This window comes from Pelophylax lessonae (assembly GCF_965119305.1).
Source record: "Pelophylax lessonae genome assembly, chromosome: 11".
NCBI classification, from domain to species: domain Eukaryota; kingdom Metazoa; phylum Chordata; class Amphibia; order Anura; family Ranidae; genus Pelophylax; species Pelophylax lessonae.
Genome location: NC_138778.1, coordinates 164,598,729 through 164,624,106, shown reverse-complemented (window position 1 = coordinate 164,624,106; position 25,378 = coordinate 164,598,729). Strand labels below are relative to the sequence as shown.

At 42.7% G+C, this 25,378-nt stretch overlaps 1 protein-coding gene across 1 annotated transcript; it reads left to right on the top strand.

The window, feature by feature from the left end:
- Positions 1 to 18,193: 18,193 nt before the first annotated feature.
- Positions 18,194 to 24,322, top strand: LOC309566811 (keratin, type I cytoskeletal 19-like; the record flags this gene model as incomplete). The annotated part of the gene is made up of 8 exons (XM_082272125.1): positions 18,194 to 18,916; positions 20,524 to 20,606; positions 20,688 to 20,844; positions 21,223 to 21,384; positions 21,938 to 22,063; positions 22,219 to 22,439; positions 22,753 to 22,787; positions 24,076 to 24,322. The coding sequence occupies 8 exons, from the start codon at positions 18,194 to 18,196 to the stop codon at positions 24,177 to 24,179; spliced, it is 1,611 nt and encodes a 536-aa protein (XP_082128251.1). The 3' UTR covers positions 24,180 to 24,322.
- Between the last annotated feature and the right edge of the window lie 1,056 nt (positions 24,323 to 25,378).

Here is a 25,378-nt window from a genome sequence, read left to right as displayed (position 1 = left end):
TCTATAGCTCTGATCATCTGACAGTCTTTTTATCCTAATTGTGCTGAAATACCTGAAAACTTCGCACCACCCTAATGATTGCAATCAGCCCAACAAGCAGCAATTCATAAGTCTCACAAACATTTACTTGAAAATGTACACATGAAAGTGATATATATTTTGAGTCATGCATTTACATGAAAATGTGTGAGGTTAGTGTAACTTAACATTAAAATCACATGTTGTTTTCCAGATTGGTCTAGTCAGTTTACTTGTAGCAGATACTTGGTAACTTGGGGGTGCTAAAGCCCCTACCATCCAAAATTATGAAAATAATTTCTATAGGGTATAGAAGTACCATTTAGGGATGCATTAACTTTGCTGATGCTGCTGTCATTGAAATAAATCACTTTTTGCTTACAATCCAGGAAGCATGTGTGCACTTGGCTTACTCATTTGCACCTCTATGGGCAACATACATATGCTATGAATTCCAGTCTACCCTACTGGCTGATATTGCTTTCTTAAAGATTAGGAATGAATTCTACGATCCATGTGATTCTGTCACATGTGCTCCCAAAGAAGAATTCCTGAAACAAGTTGAGTAGGGTTGAGCGAACACGGACTGTATTATTCGTGTTCGTACCGAATAATTGGATTTTTGTTACCCGAACACGGACCCGAAAACGTTACTGTATATTCGGGTAAAAATCCGTATTCGGTCATTTTATTTCCGGGTTCTGTATGCATTGGCGTGCTTTTCATGGCGGGCTTTCAACAGCCAATCAACAAGCGTTTAACTGGTGTGCCTTAAGCCATCCCAGCCATGCCTACAAATGTATTAGTAGCTGTGATTGGCCATCTGAAGCATGTGACCAAGTCTTTATAAGTTCGAGCCAGCCCTGCTGCATCATTATGCTGTAGTTCAGGGACAGAGCACACATCATGCTGGCTGCTGATTAGGGACAGACAGGAAAAAATAATTTGTGTCCGGATAGAATTGAGGGATAGGTCGGAGTGTGTTAGGCAGGGCGAGTTGTAGGGCATTTTAGGGCGAGGCTGCTGATTTTTAGGGTCAGTGTTCTACAATCGATTTTGCTGTGTGGGGGGGATTTGCAGTGACCGATCTTATCAATCCTTTACGCAGGTGTCAGTGGTCCACATCGATTTTGCTGTGTGTGGGGTGCAGTGAACACAATCTTTTTTGCCCACTGAGGAGGAGGGAGAAAAGTATTTTTCTATCAGTCACTGTGTGCAGCGTTTTTCCTTCAGTGCTGCTGTGCTGACTGTGATAATACACTGCTGTGTTCACATGTGCTATTATTGAGTGATTTCAAAAGTTATACACTTTTTTCTATTCCACTATTCAATATACACCCTTGGGTTAAAAAAATTAAATTGTGGCATAGTCTGTACTAATCTAGTTAAAAATTACAAACTTAAAAGGGGAATTTTTTTTTCCTCCATAGCCTGCAGCAGAGCTGGTCCACATCGATTTTGCTGTGTGTGGGGTGCAGTGAAAACAATCTTTTTTGCCCACTGAGGAGGAGGGAGAAAATTATTTTTCTATCAGTCACTGTGTGCAGCGTTTTTCCTTCAGTGCTGCTGTGCTGACTGTGATAATACACTGCTGTGTTCACATGTGCTATTATTGAGTGATTTCAAAAGTTATACACTTTTTTCTATTCCACTATTCAATATACACCCTTGAGTTAAAAAAATTAAATTGTGGCATAGTCTGTACTAATCTAGTTAAAAATTACAAACTTAAAAGGGGAATTTTTTTTTTCCTCCATAGCCTGCAGCAGAGCTGGTCCACATCGATTTTGCTGTGTGTGGGGTGCAGTGAAAACAATCTTTTTTGCCCACTGAGGAGGAGGGAGAAAAGTCTTTTTCTATCAATCACTGTGTGCAGCGTTTTTCCTTCAGTGCTGCTGTGCTGACTGTGATAATACACTGCTGTGTTCACATGTGCTATTATTGAGTGATTTCAAAAGTTATACACTTTTTTCTATTCCACTATTCAATATACACCCTTGGGTTAAAAAAATTAAACTGTGGCATAGTCTGTACTAATCTAGTTAAAAATTACAAACTTAAAAGGGGAATTTTTTTTTCCCTCCATAGCCTGCAGCAGAGCTGACTGATATAAGACACTGCTGTTCACATGTACTATTGATAAATCACACCAATTTTATATCATATTTTCTATTCCACTATTCAATAAAAACCTTTGGGTATAAACAATTAAATTGCGGGATAGTCTGTGTTGGTACATGTGAGATACACTTTTCCAATTTTTGGGGTGCATCTCATACTTCCGAGGATTTGAGGGTGCTGCCTGTTCCGAACTCCTCCTACTCCTCATCCTGCCTTTGGGGGTACAAAAAATAGTAATTGGGGCCTAGTTTGGTTCTGTACGTGTGAGATACATACACCTTTTTTGATAATATTTTCTATTCCGCTATTTGATAAAAACCTTTGGGTATAAACAATTAAATTGCGGGATAGTCTGTGTTGGTACGTGTGAGATACACCTTTCCAATTTTTGGGGTGCATCTCATACTTCTGAAGATTTGAGGGTGCTGCCTGTTCCGAACTCCTCCTACTACTCATCCTGCCTTTGGGGGTACAAAAAATAGTAATTGGGGCCTAGTCTGGTTCTGTACGTGTGAGATACATACACCTTTTTTTTGATAATATTTTCTATTCCGCTATTTAATCTACACCTTTGGGTAAAAACAATTAAATTGCGGGATAGTCTGTGTCGGTACGTGTGAGATACATACACCTTTTGATATCATATTTTCTATTCTGCTATTTAATCAAAACCTTTGGGTATAAACAATTAAATTGTGGGATAGTCTGTGTCGGTACGTGTGAGATACAGCTTTCCAATTTTTGGGGCACATCTCATACTGCCGAGGATTTGAGGGTGCTTCAGTCTGCCTCCTGCCTGTTCCGAACTCCTCCTACTCCTCATCCTGCCTTTAGGGTACAAAAAATTGTAATCGGGGCCTAGTTTGTGTTTGTACTTGTGAGATACACCGTTTTGTAAAATTTGTCCTATTCCACTATTCAATATACACCCTGTTTGAGTGTAAAAAATTAAATTGCGGGATAGTCTGTATCGGTACATGTGAGGTACATCTTTTTAAATTTGTTTGGCGCATCTCCTTCTACCGCCGAGGATTGCAGGGCGCTTCAGTTTGCCTCCTGTTCCCAACTCCTCCTACCCCTCTTCCTCATCCTGCCTTTAGGGTACAAAAAATTGTAATCGGGGCCTAGTCTGTGTTTGTATGTGTGAGATACACAGTATTATAAAATTTTTCCTATTCCGCTATTCAATATACACCCTTTTGGAGTGTAAAAAATTAAATTACGGCATAGTCTGTATCGGTACGTGTGAGATACACCTTTTAAAATTGTTTGGTGCATCTCCTTCCACCGCCAAGGATTGCAGGGCGCTTCAGTTTGCTTCCTGTTCCCAACTCCTCCTACCTCATCCTCCCTTTAGGGTACAAAAAATTTTAACCGGGGCCTAGTCTGTGTTTGTACGTGTGAGATACACCGTTTTTTATCCTTTTTCCTATTCCGCTATTCAATATACACCCTTTTGGGGTAAAAAACATTAAATTGCGGCATAGTTTGCATATTTGACTGTGAGATACACCCGTGCGATACTGTTGTTTTTTTGTTCCGCTATTCAATAAACACCTTTCTAGGGCAAGATCATAAATTACAGAAATATGAGGAGACTGTCAAATAGGGGCTGTGGCCTGGGTCGTGGTGCTGCTGGTAGAGCTCCTGTTGCAAGGAGAGGACGTGGTCGATCTGTGCCAGCTACACGCACAAGTGAAACACCTTCCTCAAGTGTTAGTAGTAGGCGACAGAACCTGCATCAGTATTTGGTAGGGCATCATACGCCTCTAGAAGTGATGAGGCCAGAACAAGTAGAGGCGATAGTAGATTGGTTTGCTGCTGACAGTGCCTCCAGTTCCTTCACATTGTCTCCCACCCAGTCTACTGCAGAAAGGTCAGAGTTGGCACATGCAGCCGATGTCCAACCGTCTTTCACCTCACCCCCTTGCAAATCAGGCAAGCAGTCTGAGCCCCAATCCATACAGCAGTCTCTTCTTATTTTTGATGACTCTGTCAGCATGGTTTCCCTAGGCCATCCACCTAGCCCTGCCCCAGAAGTGGAAGAGATTGAGTGCAGCGATGCCCAACCACTTATTTCTCAAGATGAGTACATGCAAGGACCATCGCAGCACGTCTCCGTTGATGACGAAATGCAGGTGCCAACTGCTGCGGCGTTCAGAATTGTGGAGACCGACAAGGAGGGCAGGGGTAAAGACAGGGTGGAAGATGATGTGGAGGACGATGAGGTCCTCGACCCCACATGGAATGAACGTCATGCAGGTGACCTGAGTAGTTTGGAGGAAGAGGCGGTGGTCGCACAGAACCACCAGCACATCAGAAGAGGGAGCAGGGTGCAGAAGCGGAGCGGCCGTGCCCTAGACACTACGCCTGCTACTGCCCAACGCAGCAAGGTAACGAGCGCACCAAAGCCAGCTCAAAGGAGTTCTCTAGCGTGGAAGTTCTTTAGAAAATGTGCTGATGACAGGACACGAGTGGTTTGCACCCTGTGCAATCAGAGCCTGAAGCGAGGCATAAACCTTCTCAACCTGAGCACAACCTGCATGATCAGGCATCTAAGTGCAAAGCACGAGCTGAAGTGGAGTAGACACCTTCAAAACCAAGAAACGTCTCTGGCTCATCCTGCTTCCTCTTCTGCTGCAGTCTCGGCCGCTCCATCCACATCTGTAGTGATACCGGCACCTGTCACCCCGCAAACAGACGATCTGTCAGCAACACAACCACCTGGGTCACCAACCATCTCCACAATGTCCCGTGGAAGCATTCAGCTTTCCATCTCCCAAACACTTGAGAGGAAGAGGAAGTACCCCCCTACCCACCCGCGATCCCTGGCCCTGAATGCCAGCATTTCAAAATTCTTGGCCTTTGAAATGCTGTCATTCCGTCTGGTGGAGACGCACAGTTTTAAAAACCTTATGTCGGTGGCTGTCCCACAGTACGTCGTGCCCAGCCGCCACTACTTTTCCAGGCAAGCCATCCCTTCCCTGCACAACCAAGTGGGGGAAAAAATCAGGTGTGCACTGCGCAATGCCATCTGTGGCAAGGTCCACCTAACTACCGATATGTGGACCAGTAAGCACGGTCAGGGGCATTATATCTCCCTAACGGCACACTGGGTAAATGCAGTGGCGGATGGGCCTGAGGCAGATAGCAATTTGGCGCATGTCCTTCCACCACCGAGGATTGCAGGGCGCTTCAGTTTGCCTCCTGTTCCTAACTCCTCCTACTCCGCTTCCTCATCCTCTACCGCCTCCTCATCCGGACAGCGTAACACCTTCACCACCAACTTCAGCACGGCAAGGGGTAAACGACAGCAGGCAGTTTTAAAACTTTACGGTAAGGGGAGGATGACCAGCGCTATGGATTAAAGCGGGCGGAGTCTAGAACGTGCAACGTCACTTCCGGTTGTCGGCCGTGGAACGCGGAAGCATCCCGGCGCGGACTGTTTTTTGTCTACTCTGATCCAGATCATCTTAACAGTGAGTGTACTGCGCTTTTTTGCCGTTATTGTATGGATTATCTATTCACTTTGGGGCCTTCTTTCGTTATGAGCATTTAGGGCACCAGACCACCGGCTCGGAAGTGCTCCCCCAAATACGGAGAAGAGACCCCCCATACAGCTACACAGGTCGTATTGCAGACGCCACCTAGTGGACTCTTTGGACTCTGCACAGTAGCTTTTGCCTACTTTTAGCACATGTGTGGCACATATATCAGGGAAGTCCTGATATAACACTTGTGGTTGTGGTCATTTTCGAACTCTGCACAGCAGCACCTGTTTATTTTTCAATACTTGTGTGGCACAAATATATCAGGAATAAGTTTATACCTGATATAACACTTGTGGTTGTGGGAACACCCCCCGCCCCCCCCCCCCCCATTATATATTTTTTTCCACCGTTTTCGATATGCATATTGCACATGCATCACTATATTTGTTTTTTATTTGAAACTTAATAAACACACACGTATTGTTTATCTCATTTTATTTCCTCACAAATAAACATTTTCTGTTGACACCCTTATATATCTTCACTTACACTTTGGGGTAGTCACGTTTTTATACTGTAAGGTAGCGCCGATACCAATCGCCATATTATACATTTCAGTTTTAAAACTTGCCTGTTTGGGGGAAAAACCACACACCGCGCAGGAGTTGTGGAGGAGCATGGAACAGCAGACAAATGAGTGGTTGCTGCCAGCGAGCCTCAAGCCCGGCCTGGTGGTGTGCGATAACGGGCGAAATCTCATAGCAGCTCTGGGCCTAGCCGGTTTGATGCACATCCCTTGCCTGGCGCATGTGCTGAATTTGGTGGTGCAGAGGTTCCTTAAAAACTACCCCGATATGTCAGAGCTGCTGCAGAAAGTGTGGGCCGTCTGTGCGCACTTTCGGCGTTCTTACTGCTGCTGCTCGCCTGTCAGCGCTGCAGCGTAACTTCGGCCTTCCCGCTCACCGCCTCATATGTGACGTGCCCACAAGGTGGAACTCCACCTTGCACATGCTGGAAAGACTGTGCGAGCAGCAGCAGGCCATAGTGGAGTTTCAGCTGCAGCACGCACGCGTGAGTCGCTCTGCGGAACAGCACCACTTCACCACCAATAACTGGGCCTCCATGCGAGACCTGTGTGCCTTGTTGCGCTGTTTTGAGTACTCCACCAACATGGCCAGTGCCGATGACGCCGTTGTCAGCTTAACTATCCCACTTCTATGCCTCCTTGAAAAAACAATTCGGGCGATGATGGAAGAGGATGTGGCACAGGACGAGGAGGAGGAGGATGAAGAGGTAACATTTCCAAGGCTTTCAGGGCAGTCATTCGCAAGGGGCTCCGAGGGTGGGTTCCTGCACACACAAACGCCAGGGACACAATTGTCCAGCAGGGGCACAGTTCTAGGGGATGAGGAGGATGAGGAGGAGGAGATGGAGGAGGAGATGGAACCATGTTCACAGCAGGGTGGCACCCAGGCCAGCTCATGGCCATCACTGGTGCGTGGCTGGGGGGATACAGAGGACACAGACGATACACCTCCCACAGAGGACAGCCTTTCGTTGCTTATGGGCAGCCTGGCACACATGAGCGATTACAGTGTCTCCACAACGACTGCCGAGTTGCCCACATTCTAACTTGTGCTGATTACTGGGTGGCCACACTGCTGGATCCCCATTACAAGGACAACGTACCGTCCTTAATTTACTCACTGGAGCGCGATCGCAAGATGCGCGAGTACAAGCGCACGCTGGTAGACGCGATGCTGCTGTCATTCCCACCTGACAGCGGGGCCACAGTGGAAGCACAAGGCAGAGGAGGAGGAGGAGGAGGAGGAAGAGGTCGCCAATGCAACCAGGGCACCGCCAGCACCTCAGAAGGCAGGGTTAGCATGGCCGAAATGTGGAAAAGCTTTGTCAGAACGCCACAACAAACAGCAGCACCAGCAGCTCATATGGAACGTCATAGCAGGAGGCAGCATTTCACCAACATGGTGGAGCAGTATGTGTGCACACGCCTACATGTAGTGAATGACGGGTCTGCCCCCTTCAACTTCTGGGTCTCCAAATTGGGCACATGGCCTGAGCTTGCCCTTTACGGCTTGGAGGTGCTGGCGTGCCCTGCAGCCAGTGTATTATCTGAACGGGTATTTAGCACGGCTGGGGGCGTTATCACAGACAAGCACAGCCGCCTGTCCAGAGACAATGTGGACAAGCTCACGTTCATTAAAATGAACCAGGCATGGATCCCACGGGACTTTTCCGTACCTTGTGCAGAATAGCGATGGACACCGACCTTACCCAGCCATTGTTCTATTTTTGCTCTTTCTCACTCTTTTGGGGTGTACCCTCATTTAAAATTTCTAAAAAAAAAAAGCAGTGTTGGCTACCTCGTCCTCCTCAGGGCTAGAGATGTACAGAACTGTTCGCCGGCGAACAGTTCCCGGCGAACTTCGCATGTTCGCGTTCGCCGCTGCGGGCGAACATATGCGATGTTCGGTCCGCCTCCTATACATCATCATTGAGGCAAACTTTGACCCTGAACATCACAGTCAGCAGACACATTCCAGGCCAATCAGCATACCTCCCTCCCACCTCCTATAAATAAGCAAGGGCAGCATCCATCTTAGATCATTTCTGTGTTACTGAGAGCAGGGAAAGTGCTGGTGCTGCTGCTGTTATAGCTGGGGACAGTTCCCGGTCTTGTTAGCCAGTGTTCTTGGTACACTCCTGCTGTAAGGACAGCACCCCAAAAAGCCCTTCCTAGGGCTGGTATTTGAGGTTTTTTTTGGATATATATATATATATATATATCTATTGTCCCCAAAAGCCCTTTTGAGGGCTGGTATTTGTGTAATTTTTTTTTGTTCTGTGATATATATATATATATATATATATATATATATATATATATATATATATTGTCCCCAAAAGCCCCTTTGAGGGCTGGTATTTGAGTATTTTTTTATATATATATATATATATATATATATATATATATATATATATATATATGTAGCATGTCCAGAACCAGAAAAAAAAGATCATATAGGTGTAAAAGGGGTTCCCACCATCCCTGCTCTACTGAAAAATTATCTTTTTTTTTTCTGGTTCTGGACATGCTACAGAGCTGAAACTTCACAGGTACACTTTTTAGACCCCCTAGACAATAAATCACACAAAAAAAGTTCTTAAAAATTGTCATTTTTGATAGAGAGCCAATTATTGGAAAAAAAAAAAACTTAACAAAAAAAAATTTCTTTGGATTTATTGTTTGGGGGGGTCTAAAAAGTGTACCTGTGAAGTTTCAGCTCTGCAGCATGTCCAGAACCAGGAAAAAAAGATCATATAGGTGTAAAAGGGGTTCCCACCATCCCTGCTCTACTGAAAAATTATCTTTTTTTTTTCTGGTTCTGGACATGCTACAGAGCTGAAACTTCACAAGTACACTTTTTAGACCCCCTAGACACTAAATCACACAAAAAAAGTTCTTAAAATTTGTCATTTTTGATATAGAGCCAATTATTGGAAAACTTAAAAAAAAAAAAAACTTAAAAAAAAAAAAAATTCTTTGGATTTATTGTCTGGGGGGTCTAAAAAGTGTACCTGTGAAGTTTCAGCTCTGTACCATGTCCAGAACCAGAAAAAAAATAGAATCAGGGTTAGGGCTAGGGTTAGGGTTAGGGCTAGGGTTAGGGCTAGGGTTAGGGTCAGGGCTAAGGTTAGGGTTATTTGTAGTGCTTAGGGTTAGAGTTAGAGGGGTAGGGCTACTAACTCTAACCCTAAGTATCTCACCGTAACCCTAACCCTAGCCCCTAACACTAAACCTAACCCTAACCCTCTAACCATAACCCTAACCCTCTAACCTTAACCCTAACCCTCTAAGCCTAGCCATAAAAATAGCCCTAACCCTAACCCTAGCCCTAACCCTAACCTTAAACCTAGCCCTAACCTTAAACCTAGCCCTAACCCTAACCCTAGCCCTAACCCTAACCCTAACCCTAGCCCTAACCCTAATTCGTAATTTTTTTCTGGTTCCGGACATGCTACAGAGCTGAAACTTCACAGGTACACTTTTTAGACCCCCCAGATGCTAAATCCAAAGAAATTTTTTATTTTTATTTTTTTTAATTTTTCTAATAATTGGCTCTCTATCAAAAAATTACAATTTTTAAGAACTTTTTTTTGTGTGATCCCTCTCCGGCATGCCACAGTCCAGGTGTTTGTCCCCTTGAAACAACTTTTCCATTACTATTGTGGCCAGAAAGAGTCCCTGTGGGTTTTAAAATTCGCCTGCCTATTAAAGTCTATGGCGGTTCGCAATGTTCGCCGGTTCGCGAACATTCGCCGATGTTCGCGTTCGCCGTTCGCGAACAGCGAATTTTATGTTCACGACATCACTACTCAGGGCCAGATTAACATAGGGGCTATTGGAGCTGCAGCTCCAGGCCCCTACCTTAATATAGGCCCCGGGTTGGCCATATTCACTGTTACCGCTCTTCTGTCATTTGTAAACACAGAAGTCTGGCTTCTATGCTCGCTTCCCCAGGCAGCTCCCTCAGAACCTCCCCACACAGCACGAAGGCCGGACAAGGAGGGACAGTTGCCGATGCATGGATGTGTTTATGGGCTTCAGAGACAGCATCCCATGTTGAATTAGGCATGCATGGCTGCACCCTTCCCCCTCTGGGTGCATGCCAAGGCACAGCCCTTAAGGCCCTTCAAAATCCTCAGCACCAAGCCCATGATGCTCTTAATCCGGCCCTGGTCCTCCTCCACCGCCGCTTCCACCTACACCGCCCATAGGTGTGCGCAGCCTATTGCATTAGGGTGTGCACCCCAAAGTTTAAATACACATGCATGTGTTTGCCTACATGTACATGGCCCCGATACATTACTCTCCCTGCTGGCAAAGAGAAATAGAGCAGAGCAGGTCCGAGGGAGATCTTTCCCATCTCCTCACTGGCAAACAGAGCGATAATGCTATGTGCCCTAGGTGATTAGGGTACGCCCAGGTACACCCGGCACACCCTGTGCGCACGCCTATGACACCGCCACATCCACCACCACCTCAACCTCCCTCCTACTCCATATGGGCCTCGTCCTTCAGAGATGAAGAACATTGTTTTATTTTTCTGTTTTTTTTTGTTGTTTTAAGTTATTTCCCTATCCACATTTGTTTGCAGAGCACTTGCCATGCTCTTAACTATGTTTTGCTGCAATTTGCAGCACTCTAGCCCTTTCCATTGGTGTTTTAGAGACATTTTAGTGCCTGAAAGTTCGGGTCCCCATTGACTTCAATGGGGTTCAGTGTCCGGGAAAAGTTCGGCAAAAGTCCGGGACACGGACCCGGACTTTTTTTTCAAGTTCGGCCAAACCCGCCGAACACGGACATCCAGGTGTCCGCTCAACTCTAAAGTTGAGTCCACATGTGAACTGTAATCTGAATTTTTGCATGTTGTAAACCCTTATGAGAAAAGGAATTTTTAGTATTGTGTAATATATTTTTAATGGTACGTAATAAAGTTGTTTCGTGGTTCCTCTTCTATATGCCCACAGAAAGTCAATGACTACATATTCTGTTCATAGTTGTACATAGTTAACATCTAAGCAGCACCACTTAATGTCAAGCAGCAGCTGTAAAAGGAAACAAAATCTTGGGATGTATAAAACGACAGACAAAAAAGATATGGTGCTAAATAGTTTTGCCTCATTTTAAATTTCTTGTAAGACCACATGAAGAATATGGGGATCCAGTTTGGACATTATATTGCAACAAGTTACACAAATGTTAGGGAGGTATCAGAGGGGAGTGATGAAATTATTGAATTGGAAAGAAAATAGATTTCTTTTTTAGTGGGCAGCCTCTGGTAACATGTCTCTAATCTGGAAGTCTCAATTAATATACTGTATCTGTTTTTTTTAACATGGTATTGGTAAAAGCAGGGCTTGGATAGTGCATGCAGGATTATCAAGTTACTGTAAGTGGCATTAGTATATTCAAAAGCAAGTTGCAGATAAAGTTGCAGCCACAGGGTCAGGTTTTTATGGTCTGTAACATTGGAACCACATTGATCTCTAACCCTGGTTCCTACAATTAGGATCTGTGCTTGCGATCACAGCTTTGTTTAGAATGCATAGCATGTCTTTGCACTGGAGCATAGAACATTTTGGTTTAAGGAAGCATTAGAGTCAGTGGCGGCCGGTGTATTGAGGGCGCAGGGGCGCCGCCCCCCCCCCCATCCATGCATCCGGCCCCCTAATCTGCATGCAGGAGCCCCGGACGCATGGAGCTTAATGTTTTTTTTTTTTTTTAAATCACCTGAGCCCACCCATTGTGTGACAATAGTGAATGAAAATCCGCTATTGTCACACTGATCCTCCTCCTGGCCAATCAGGAAGCCGGTTTAATACCGGCTTCCTGATTGGCCGCAAGGCAAACCCCATGCCATTGGACGAGGAGGAGGCGGGAGTGGGAGGACTCGAGGAGAGTGGAGATGCGCCGCCGGGGGACACAGTGAGGAGATGCCGCCGCGGCTGCTCCAGGGCTCCAGGTAAGTGCACTGGTCTCGGGGGTGCCCACACTGCATTGAAGGGGGCATGAACGCATGCTGGTCTCTGCATTAAAGGGGGCATGTACGCTGGTCACTCTATTAAAGGGGGCATGTACGCTGGTCACTGCATTGAAGGGGGCATGTACGCTGGTCACTGCATTGAAAGGGGGCACGCTGGTCACTGTGCATTGAAAGGGGGCACACTGGTCACTGTGCAATGAAAGGGGGCACACTGGTCTCTCTGCATTGAAAGGGGGCACGCTGGTCTCTCTGCATTGAAAGGGGGCACGCTGGTCTCTCTGCATTGAAAGGGGGGCACGCTGGTCACTCTGCATTGAAAGGGGGCACACTATACCTTATTAACTGAAGGCCCCTTTCACACTTTTGCGACCTCAAAGTCACGCAATTGTTTACAGCGTTTTTTTCCTGCAAAGCAATGCCTATTACATTTTTCTGTTTGCGCCCCCCCCCCAAAAAAAATTTTGAGCACCAGCCACCACTGTAGTCAGTCCAGCTTGAATCTATAAGGTAAAATTTGCCATATCTAAGGGGAGAAGGCTGGATGCTGCTGACCAAGAGTCTTAACAGAGGTCTACTACTGAACACTGGTACTTAAAAGTTTGTTTTTTTGAGAGACATTTACTAAATATACCTAAGTCTATACCTAAGATAGACTGGTCAACTTCAAAGACTTTAGAACATGAATGTGATGCACCTTAATTGACCCGTTTGAAAAGTCCAAGACCCACAGTGATCATTTCTGGTGCCCTCTGATTGTGATATTTTGAACCCTTGATCATCTTGCATGATCGTTGGCTGTGACAGAGGCAAATTACAGTATTATCCAATAAACAGTTTCATTTTCGTGTGGATTTGAAATGGCCCACCCAACTAAAATATACGTTTAGATGAACATTAGAGCTGAAATTATTAGTAATTACAAGTAACTCCAAAAAAGATGAATGTTTCAGATTATAGTTTACATGCCTGGGGCAAAAAGTTGCTTTCATTCCACTATATCTCCGTAAGGATAGACCAGTATTTGAGCCAATGACAGGTTGGCATTGGTGGTTTCTTACATTACTGATTTTTTTGCTAAGGAATTCATTGAAGTAATAGGGGTTCTCCACAATCATCTCAGTTAAAAAAATGAATTTACTAATTCATTCCGGGTTTGACGTGCGGCTCCATGGGGATTTAAAAGAATTCCCCTAATAGCCCACTGTTCCCTTTCCTTCAGTGGACTGAGGTTGAGCGTGAGGTGGCCAGACACAGGTATGAGTCTTTGAGCCATGTGTGGCCCATACTATGGGAGAGGGTATGATGGATCAGTCTCCTATACAGCTTATGCTTGGATGTGCTTCTCTTTTGTAGTTGGTGGAATCCTGCACCAATTTTTTGTATAGCTCCACTCAGATCGAGGGACCGTTTTCCCCTTTGCCTGGATGGAAGTGATTAGGAGTGGATGAATCCTCAGTAGATTTTGGGCTACTGAAGTAACAGTGTTTTCCAAACTACACATTTAAACAACCTTGATGGGCAACCATGCACTCACCAGACAGGTATATTACAGATATTACTAATACAGGATAAAAGGAATCTTCAGTATTGCTTTACTTTTTTGTAGCGTTACTGTATTAAATAAACTGTTTCTTTTTGTCTATATATTGGTTGTGTAGATGTTGAAACATTAAGGTAATGAGGCCCCTGTAGGTGGGATATCCTGTGGTCCCTATGTCCATCCAAAAGACATATTATGATGACCTAGCGGATCCAATTGTCTCTGCTGCAAGTGCTCTCTGGGGATTGTCAACTTACCTTTATATTAGAAGTTAAATATATGTATATATACATGTACATTAATATTTGTACATACCTAATATGTGTTTATTATATTTAGCAGAATGTATTTTCCTCCTATATTGGTCATGAGGAAGCTACGCAGTACAGCGAAACATGCTGACCTGCGGAGGCGACCCAACACACAGACATCCTCTCTGGGGATTGTTACCCAATATAATTCATTAATTGAGGAGGTGCTGTTTAAGGGTCACATTCTCTATTGATATGTCTCTTTTACTATTTTAATTGTTTATTTGGTTGCATTTCGGATATTATGTTGCACATTCTGTTTTAAGGATACGTGTATGAATAAAATATTTTGGTACTTTTCTATATGTTTGGTTGGTCTCATGCTCATGCCATTAAAGCCCTTCTGCTGCAGGACAGGGTCCTGCTTTCATTTTCTCTACAAAGCATTTCTATGTCAGTTGGGATATGTAATACTGGCAGCATGTCGTGGGCCTGCTATGGTGCCTGGTGTCAGTTGGAGATGTATGATCAGGGTCTTTTTTTTCCCAGAGAATAGATGAAGGTACTCCTTCATTCAAAGACACTCATTTTTCCTTGCCCTACCCACCTCCCAGTACCACCCCTTTTAAAGAAAACAGAACCAAGTATCATGTTGTGGTGTAATTTATATGGAATGGGTTAATGTTGATAACTAGAAAAACAGTAATCCCAATAGATCCATGCAGCCAGCAACAATGGACCCCTCAGAAAAAGTAGATCCACCTCAAAAAAAAAAAAAAAAACCCGGACCAGCACCAATAGATCAGCCAGCAGCCAGCAGCAACAGACCCCTCCCCCAACAATGGATCTCCCCCACCAGCAATAGATCCATCACCAGCAACAATAGACTTCCCCAGCATTAATAACCCCCCTGCAACAATAGCCCCCCCCCCCATGACAATAGATTTCCTAGCAGCCAGCATCATTAGACACTCCAGCACCCATTGCCCCTATACATAATTCATCGCTGGAGGTGCCAGAACTGCATTCCCCCATGTTCCTACTAAAAAGTCCTGTGAATGGCACATCTGCCAAGTGGCATGGGTATCTTCAGACAACATAAGCTTGTAGCTATTATTTCAAAGGACCAATAGCTATAATTCAGTGTGCTCTTGCACAGCTAGGTTTTCCAACATGTTTTGTAGAATAAGCCCTGAAATTCTGTGGAAAGCATTGATTCCACTGTTTGCAACCAAACCTTGTTCTCATTCTTATTAAAATAGAAGTTCAGGAATCGTAAAGAACAAACAACCATACTCACCTTGACAGCTGCAGCACTGATCCCAACTGCAATTGTCCCACACTGCCTCTACACCAAGAACAAAGATCACTAATCACTCAGTTCTTGGTCTTCAGGGAGCAGAGAGCCAATGACTGTCAGTCAATAGAACTCAACAGAGCTCTGCCCCTCCAGTTCTCACTGTACCAACAAGCTCTGGAGGTGGTGAGAGTGGCTGGCTCAGTCTCCCAGTGGCTTGCTAAGAGGCTGAGCTAGCTTCAAGTCAGGCATTTAGGTAGTTCCTCACAATAAAGATGGCATTGATCCAGAGCATGGACCCGCTGGGCGACATTAACCGACAGCAGACTTCACTCTGGTGTCGGCTGAAAATGGGTCACAGGAGTGCAGAACGAAGCAAACAAAAAATTGTAGGTGCTGGTCTCTTGTGCTTATTTCCTTTGATTTTCAGCACAGCCTTCTACAAAAAAAAAGAATACTATGTACATTTAGAAATATTTAAAGGGAAGAAGGAAGAGCGCCTCTGAGTGCAAAGTAAAATTTAATGCTGGAATAAAAACATAGTGACTTACATCACAGTAAGGAGTAGGAGTAACTGTGTCAGCAGTTCCGGGATGGTATGGCTGTGGTCCTCAGGATCCAGGGGAGCCTGTGGAGCAGGCAGTCGTGCCGGCTGGCTGTGTGCTTCTGGGCGGACGGGAGACCGCGAGGTGGAGACTGGATGGCATCTGACTTCAGGACTGAGGGAAGGGCAAGATGGCGGCGGTGGCTTCACAACGCATTTTGGAGTCTGCGCTAAACCCCGGCTGGGCATGCGCACTCCTTTTTCAAGTTAAAAAAGGGCATGTGCACTCCTTTTTCAAGTTGAAAAAGGAGTGCGCATGTCCAGCCGGGGTTTAGCGTAGACTCCGAAACGCGTTGTGAAGCCACCGCCACCATCTTGCCCTTCCCTCAGTTTTGACGTCAGACGCCATCCAGTCTCCGCCTCGCGGTCTCCCGTCTGACCAAAAGCACACAGCCAGCCGGTACGACTGCCTGCTCCCCAGGCTCCCCTGGATCCTGAGGACCACAGCCATGCCATCCCGGAACTGCTGACACACCAGGATATACACATTACTCCTTACTGTGATGTAAGTCACTATGTTTTTATTCCTGCATTAAATTTTACTTTGCACTCAGAGGCGCTCTTCCTTCTTCCCTTTACTCATATCCAGAGTTGACTTCACTCTCCTTGAGAGCCAGCCGTGAGTTGCCCCCACCCACCCCCAGGTACTGGTCCTGATCCGTCCTATGGACTTCCTTAAAGTTGCTTTAAGACCTTTATCATCCCCACATACCAACTGATAAGCACATGGACTAATAATCCCCCCTGTGCTACCCATCCCTATGGTCCCTTGCAATTTCATAACCATTTTTGCTGTCATATCATTTGCTCATATCCTTAAGTGCCTATATACCATAGCCTATTTAGAAATATTTAAAGCATGTCTCTTTCACTGCTCAGTTGTTTAACAATAGTCAGCAACTCCCCATGCTTGCTCAGCACAACCGAAAGTGGGTCCTCTTTCCTCTACCTAATTGCTGAACAATTTGTCAGAACTTCCTCTGGGCCACAAGTTCCTGAAAATGGCCTTTTCAATCTACTACCACGTCTGAGTTTTTGCTTCTGCAGATTTACTTTCTAACAATTTCTTGGTTTAGCTCTATTGACATTCGTTTTAAAAGGGTGTTTCTGAAACTGAAGCGTTGGATGTGAACCATTTGGACTCAATAACGTAAAGACATGCTAATGAGGCCTGTCAATCAATACTATCACATATCTGTTAGCATGCCATAAGTGTTATTTACCATATCCTAAATGCTAATGCAGCTTGATGATTTAGGGCCAATGTCCCCAACTTTACTGTCCAAAACACAGGTCCTTAAGAAAGATAACACATTAAGGGCCCTTTCACAGGGTCAGCTCTGTTTTTTTTTCCGTTCAGTCACTTTTTTTTTTTTTAATCGGACATGGATGTCACTATTGTAGGGTCCGTTCCGTATGTCTGTTTTTCATCCATCCATTTGCGGATAAAAAACTGACATAATGTATGTCTATGGGTTAGCGGACGTTAGCTGATGACATCCACTGACATCCATTTTTGCGTCCGTTACATTTTTAAAACAGAAGAAAAATAGGGTTCTCTTGCATTTCAAAAAACTGAACTTAACGGAACAGACGCAAAATGGATGTCAGCGGATGGTCATCCGCTAACGTCCGCTAGCCCATAGACATACATTATGTCCATTTTTTCACCCGCATTGGATGGATGAAAAATGGACAAACGGAACGCCCGTGTGAAAGGACCCTAAGAAATATTTTGGAACCTTGACTCTTTATTATATAGAAAAGAGAAATGCCATTATAGCAAAGCAACAACATTTGCCAGCTGGTAAGTGCACAGACTACCTAAATAGATATCAATGAAATACGAAATACATTGTTTGGGTAGTACCTCACACTTTATCACTGTAGTTAGATTTTTCAGACCTGATTGATCGAATTGAAAATAATCTTTTGCTTTGTGTCCAGCTTCAGACCAACTGCATTCTGTGATTAAACGTTTCATTAGTTTATAATTACAATATTGCATTTTTGAGTGTTTTATTTGAGGTGTGTTCAGCCAAGTCAGTCAGCTTTTCCTGTTATTTCTTTAGGGTGGAGTGAGCAAAAGTTCCTAATGAGCTGGACAGCAATAAATTACTGATTTTGAAGTTGTTTTACAATTGTCTAATGTTTTCCAAGCAGATTACCAAATGTTTAATGTTAAATCCTCATGTCAAGCATGTAAAGCAGTGGATAGATGAGCAGTCGGATACTTGTAAAAATTAATATTAGCAATTAATGTTTTGTGGCACTCCCAGTTTTACATATATAAAGGAGCAGAATGAATGGAGAACATATTGTAAAGGACATCCACTTAGAAAAGCACACTTTTAGGTCATCTGCACCACTCAATTCCATCATCATGAGTTACAGTGGTCACTCCTCTGCTGGATCATACCATGGAAGCTGCCATGGTGGTAGTCATCTGTCTAAGATTCCAAGCCACACGTATGGTGCTCAATATGGAGGATCTTCAATAAGCCATCATGGAGGATCCCACTCTTCTCACCACCATGGGGTTTCTTATGCTTCTCATCATGGAGGATCCCATAATTTACATCATGGAAGTTCCCTTACTTCTCACAATGGAGGCTCCCACAAATTCCATTCTACAGGTTCTAATAGTTCTCAACATAGAGGATCCCATGCCACCCATCATGGAAGTTCCCATAAAGTCCATCATAGCAATCACTATAGAGCCCCCAGTGTACATGGAGGATCAGGAGGCAAAGGAATCTCCATATCCAAGCATGTTCATGGAAGTGCTCAGAGCGGCAGCCATAGAAGCATTATTAGTCATCATGCTTTATTCAGTGTCAATGGGAAGGAAACCATGCAGCAATTGAATAATCGCTTGGCTTCCTACTTGGACAAAGTCCGCTCCCTAGAGCAACAGAACGCTCAGCTTGAAAGAAATATCCGGGAGTGGTATGAGAGGAATCAGCCCAGCGCTTTACCTGACTACAGCTGCTTCTTCAGAATAATTCAAGAGCTTCAAGGCCAGGTAGCTGAATGAACTTGTCTACATACGTGGTGTAATAATTAGGAAATTATTTTGACACATATTCTTTTTATTTATGAACACTAAATCTACACAAATATTGTAGTGATTACATATTCATATTTTTAAACTCACCCTGACACCAACATATTTAATATATAAATACAGATTAGGCATGTTAAGCATCTAAAGGTATACCAGATTACATATTTTATACAGCACCTGAAATGGGTCTCAGTGCATTTCGTTCATGCTTTCGGGCACTCTGATGAAGACATGTACTGGATAAAAAACTTGATTTTAGGACTGTATGCATCAAAGTTATTAAATGAACTAGGACTCTAGATGAACAAATATTTTCTGTACTTGCTGAAACTGCTGTCAGACTGAAAAATGAAAATAACCATACTTGTAAGGGTTGGTAGGCAGTAATATTTTACATTTTGTTTTTAGGTTCAGATAGGCTTTAATATAGCAGCCATTTTAGACTGAGAATACGCTATAAAGAGTTTGACAATAGTTTCCCTCAAAAGGAGTATTGGACTGTGTACAGTAAAACATTAAAGTGATACTAAACGCACACTGTTTACTTCACATTATCCCATCTATTCTCTTCATCTATGGATGATGGCACTGTACAATATGCAGCAGGTAGTAGGTTCACTCAACGGGACCCTCAGCAGGAGAAATTTCCCAATCAATGTCAATGATTCGGTGGGGCTTAGGACTTGGCAACAGCTGGTCTACACAATCTCAGGCTGTAGTAGAGACACAGACAAGGAGGGAGAACAGCAGGATCAACCAGGTTTTTTGCAGTATACAGAAAACAAATCCCATAGTGACTGAACATGACATGAACAGCATATCATACAGCATGTACTGACAGTTTTTACTAATGTCGGTTTAACCACTTGCTGATCAGCCACCGGTGGGAGCGATTCTGGGGGCGTGTGCTCACCCTCATTCGCCAAAGGGGAACAGTTGTTACTGTTGTGGGTTTAATGACACTTTAATTAGAATGTTAGTACAGATAGTGCTGGCATTTTAGTGTTTGGTAAGTACAGGAGAGGTAAACCATCTGATAATTTGTAATATCTCCCAGAGGTCCTATCGTTGATATCCCTTCACTTGAGTTTCTGAGTCTGCACAACTCCAGTGGCCATTGTGATGGTCTTCTCTGCTGGAACACACAAATGTGGGCAGGAACCCCTAAAAGTCCCAGGTATGAGAAAAGAAATCCCAGGTTACATAGAAAACAAGTATGCCCCATTCACACTGGGTTGCACTGGAGGACACTGCAGTGCAGGGCCGTGCCCTGAATGGAGTGTACACTTTCAATAAAGTTTAAAAAAAAGATAAACAGTGCCTTGTGTTGTAAAACCCAAGGCATCGCTCTTAACCATTGCCACAACACAGATACCAGTTGAATGCTAAAAGGGAATGTTTTAGCATGTAGTTAGTGTGAATTTACCCTTAAGTCATGTTACAGTGCAAGCCATAATAGATATGTAACAAGTTATCTTAATTGATACAGAGCAAAGTTCAGTTTAATACACTCTATGAATTTATCTTTGCAATAAATAATTACCGGTAACACTTATATTTTCCAGATTTCTTCAACTTCTGTGGAAAATGCCAGGATTGTACTACAAATAGACAATGCTCGTCTAGCAGCAGATGACTTCAGAAACAAGTAAGCCTTTCTATATTTCATGTCTTTCATCATTATTATCATTATCAGCATTAATTGCTTTTGTCTTCCTTTTGTCACCAGGTATGAAATGGAACGCCAGCTGGGAAGCAGTGTTGAGGCTGATGTGAATGGACTTCGTATACTACTGGAAGAACTGAACAGGGAAATATGTCATCTACAAACACAAGTAGAAAACCTTCAGGAGGAACTGCAGCTAATGAAGAGAACCCATGGGGAGGTGAGATGCCTGCTACCCCTTTTTCAAGCTAAGTCAGACATTTATTTAAAGAAAAATAATTTATAAATTGTTAAAAAGCAGTTGTAAATAATGTTGACATCACTTGTGCTTCAGAGGTATGCTGCCATCCTGGACCATCTGAGGAAAATTGGCAACTTTGGCACTTTTTTAAAATCTTTTTATCTTTTTTTACTTGTCAATTAATTAAATAATCTCAGAAATGTCTCAAACTATTTTCAAATGCATTTAAAAGCCCACAACATTTGCACATTGACATAAGCCTGAAAGCCAAGTCAACACAGATCCTAAAGCACACATTATGGGGATCTACAGAAATTCACCCATCACACAACTAGTTTCTAAAACTTCTACTTACAGGAAGTCAATGCTTTGCAAGCTCAGTTGGGTGCCAGGGTCAATGTGGAAATGGATGCTGCACCATCGGCTGATCTGAATAGAGCCTTGTTTGAGATCAGAGAGCAGTATGAGAATCTGATGGAACGGAACCTGAGAGAGGTGGAAACTATTTTCCGACAACGCGTAAGTCTTTTTGTAGAGTAAAAAAGCTTGTTAAACCTGTAATAAAAATAGCGTGATAGGTAACTATTATATTTTGATCATTATGCATTATTACTTCATGGTTATATTCCAATAAACAATAAATATGGATGAGAACATGATCAGCTTTAATGGTTAGTTGTACTTTACCATCACAACCTTCTAGTTACACTAAAGATCAGGTGCACTGCTCTAATACAGAGATCTTCAGAGGTAGGCCACACCCCTTGCACAGTAACAACTACTCTGGCCAAGCGGCCACACTAATGCTTCCTGATCAGGGACGTGAGTGTTTATTGGGGCACGGGTGCAACTGGGCTTTAAGGCTGTTGCCTAAGGACACAAAGGACAAAATGTGGCATAACTTCAAAGATATTAAAACGAATAGAAAAGTACAAATCAACTTAAGCCTAGCTATTGTAAATTAAAAATTAGTCATATGTATCTTCACAGAAGATCAGAAATAAACCTTCTTTGACTTTAGACTGCAAATATTAGTAGGTGCATGACTCTGACAAACTTTCTATTCATATAGACTGAAGAACTGAATCGTGAAGTTGCTTCTGGTTCTGAAAGACTCCAGTCTGTACAAACTGAAGTCATTGACCTGAGACGTTCCATCCAAACCTTGGAAATCGAACTGCAAAGCCAGCTCAGTTTGGTAAGTATTAAAGTTTGTATTAATTAAAGTTTGTATCAATGGGCAGTTGCTGTTAGTTTAAGTCGGTGGGCATCTTCAGTTCATTCTGCAAAGACTAACAATATGTACTGTAATTACTTGTTTTTTTTATACAACCTTTCTCTATATTTTCCCAGAAATCAGCTCTAGAAAACACCTTAGCAGAGACAGAAGCCACATTTGGGGCTCAACTTGCCCAATTACAATGTATGATCAACAATGTAGAGTCCCAGCTGGCCCAGATGCGATCTGACCTGGAACGTCAGAATCAGGAATACAAGATCCTGATGGACCAAAAGACTCACCTGGAGATGGAGATCGCCACCTATAAGCGCCTATTGGAGGGTCATGATATCCAGTATGTATTTCAGACAGGACAAGCAACTTAATATTTCTTAAAACATGCGGGCCTCAATTTATAGCAACACCTATTCACATTGAATCTTTTAGGAGGAAAGAAATAATGTTTATATCTGAATTATTGGCTATAATAATCAATCAGCTACCAGAATAGAACAATATAATTTGGAGAACAGCTTAATTTTAAAAACAAATGTTTCATAAAATGTTTCCATTTTGTTTATCAATATATTCGTTAAACCAAGCCATACATAATAGTCACAATACCATATATTTCTTCATTAATCTTTACTGTGTGTTTTAAATTTCAGCACTTCAGGTCAAAGTTCTCTAGGAGGCAGTCATGGTATGTAAATATATATTGTCTTAAAGTGATTGTAAACCTTATATTTTTTTATAGCAAACATGTCATACTTACCTGATGTGTGCTTACTCTGCTGGTTCCTCCCCCTGCTGAGTGCCCACCATAGCAAGCAGCTTGCTATAGGGCCATGCATGAGGGCTTATTCACAATAGTGTGTCCATAGACACATAGAGTGTGGCTCCGCCCCAGCCCCAATCCCTCCTCACTGACTGTGATTGACAGCAGTAGAAGTCAAATGCAGTCTCTGAATCCATGAGGAGTGAGAGATCCGTGAGAGCCACTGCTCTTGTGCACAGAGCTGGATCAAGAATGGGCCCAGGTAAGTATTGGGAGGGCTTGAGGCTGCACAGAGATGGTTTTTACCTTAATGCAGAGAATGCCTTAAGGAAAAAAAAGTAAAAAACCTTTTAGGTTTTAGAACCACTTTAAATAGCAGGACAAGAGCTGGTAGAAATATGTGTAGAATGTAAAACATGAAAAACATTTTAACTACCACCTGGAGATTAGTAGCGTTTAGACACCCCCTCATAGGGTCTGGACCCCATTGCACATAGTTTAAAATGCCACCTCATCTATATTATCCCCATCTTAATGCCAACAATTTACTGATAATACCAATCCCTTTAATCAGCAGTCATGCGCTATAAACATTTATTTTAGCCAACTATATTTATAAAATGTTATCTGAAATTCACATTGCATAGGTCACTATGTAGCCAGATATTTCTAGGCCCTTTTTGCTAATGGGTTCTATAGCAGTCACATTGACTGCTGTGAATTTTGATATGCCCTTGTATATGGGACAAACAGCATTTAAAGTGGCAATATTATGAACTATTATGAAACCTGCTTCCCTTCCTACCATCTGTAAATGGTGGGCTTTGGTCCAGAAATGGCCCAGAGCTGTTTTCAGCTGTGAAAATGTGGAATGGTCTTGCACAGATTCTAGCTGTTGACAGTTTCTAAAAAAGTTGTGTGCATTAATGATACTGCAAACATAAAGGACTAACTATATTTTCAAATACATAGTTGAATGTTTGTCCAAGGCAACATTTTTCAACTTTTTTTACTAAATAAATACATTTCAGGTCTTGGGGTAACCCTGCTAAAATCAATATATCTACAACTCATGGTACATAAGCAGGTTTCTAAACTTGACTAATTATGTAACAATAACAACAATAATTGGAATATGGAGGATTGATATGAGAAACATAGACATCCCTTTATAATGTGACATAGATCTTTATTAATTAACTTCTACTTTCAGGATCTCACCACGCAGTGAAAGTTCACCATGTGACTAGCCCCACTCATCATCATCAACATCATCAAAGTCATCATCAACATCATAATCACCATAATGTATGCTAATGTGTTTCTGACTCTTCTGGAGAACCCTGTGCATAATAATATTATCATATCTCTAGAAAGTCTTTTGGTGTTTTTCTCTGTCTTCTTCTTATGTGGCCTTCGGAATCTGCTTCACCTAGACAAAACTTGGCATGAGATATGAACTAGATCCACCAAGATACCCAGTAGACCCAACTGAAAGAATGCAAGGTTTAGGATTAGTTAGATATGTGTTCATCTTTAGAGATTGGTGGTAAATTATATAAGTTTAATATATGACTTTCCATTCACTTTTTTCTTGGAGCACTTTCAATACTTTTAGGGCCCATTCACTCCATCTTCTTACATTAATGCATTTTAATACACAGATGTTGTGCCAAAACATAGTACAATGTGTTTCAGTGCCATTTATTGCTCAACCGCATTAAATGGTACCCCAACGCATGAGCAGAATGCATCTATGCTATAGCATTATGCAGCACAGCACACAGTACAATATGGTTTACGTCATAGTGATTTGGAGAAAACTATAGAGTGCAAGCACTTTTACTTTTTGGGCCCATTCAGAAAAAATAACCTGTGGTAATGGAGTGCACCACAATGCTCTAAAAGTGAGTTGTGATGCATTTGTTAATGAAACACTGTCAAGCGTAAACAGGCCCTTATAGTTTTGTACATACAGTTGCAAGGCAGTTTGCCTCACTCATAAAAAGTGAGCTGCACCATAATTAGTCAATTTGATTTACAATAATCATATGCAAAATTAGTTAGAATATGAACCAGTCTGATCAGTATTAAAATGTGCCTATAGTATGTGAATGCATACATAAAACACATGCTTAATTCAAGTGGAACTCTAGTATTCTGTTGTGACTTTATGAAGTTACATTACCATAATCCTGTGCATGTTTTATTATTGAGTTGTAGTATTGGTTTTATAATCATAGGTTATAAACTTCGTTGTACTGTCTACCAATGTACATATTAATGGAATATTTGCATTCAAGATGCATATTTTATTGTGGTGGACATACTAAGCCATAGATTCTGGTTATTTAGAATGTGTAAGGATTATTGGGGTTTATTTACTAAAGCTAGAGAGGGCAAAATGAGTCACAATTCTGCAGAGAAACTTTTAACCTCAGCTTGTTTAATTAAGCTCTAGAAATAAAACCTGGAAGCTGATTGGTTTCTTTGCAGAATTGTGACTCATTTTGCCC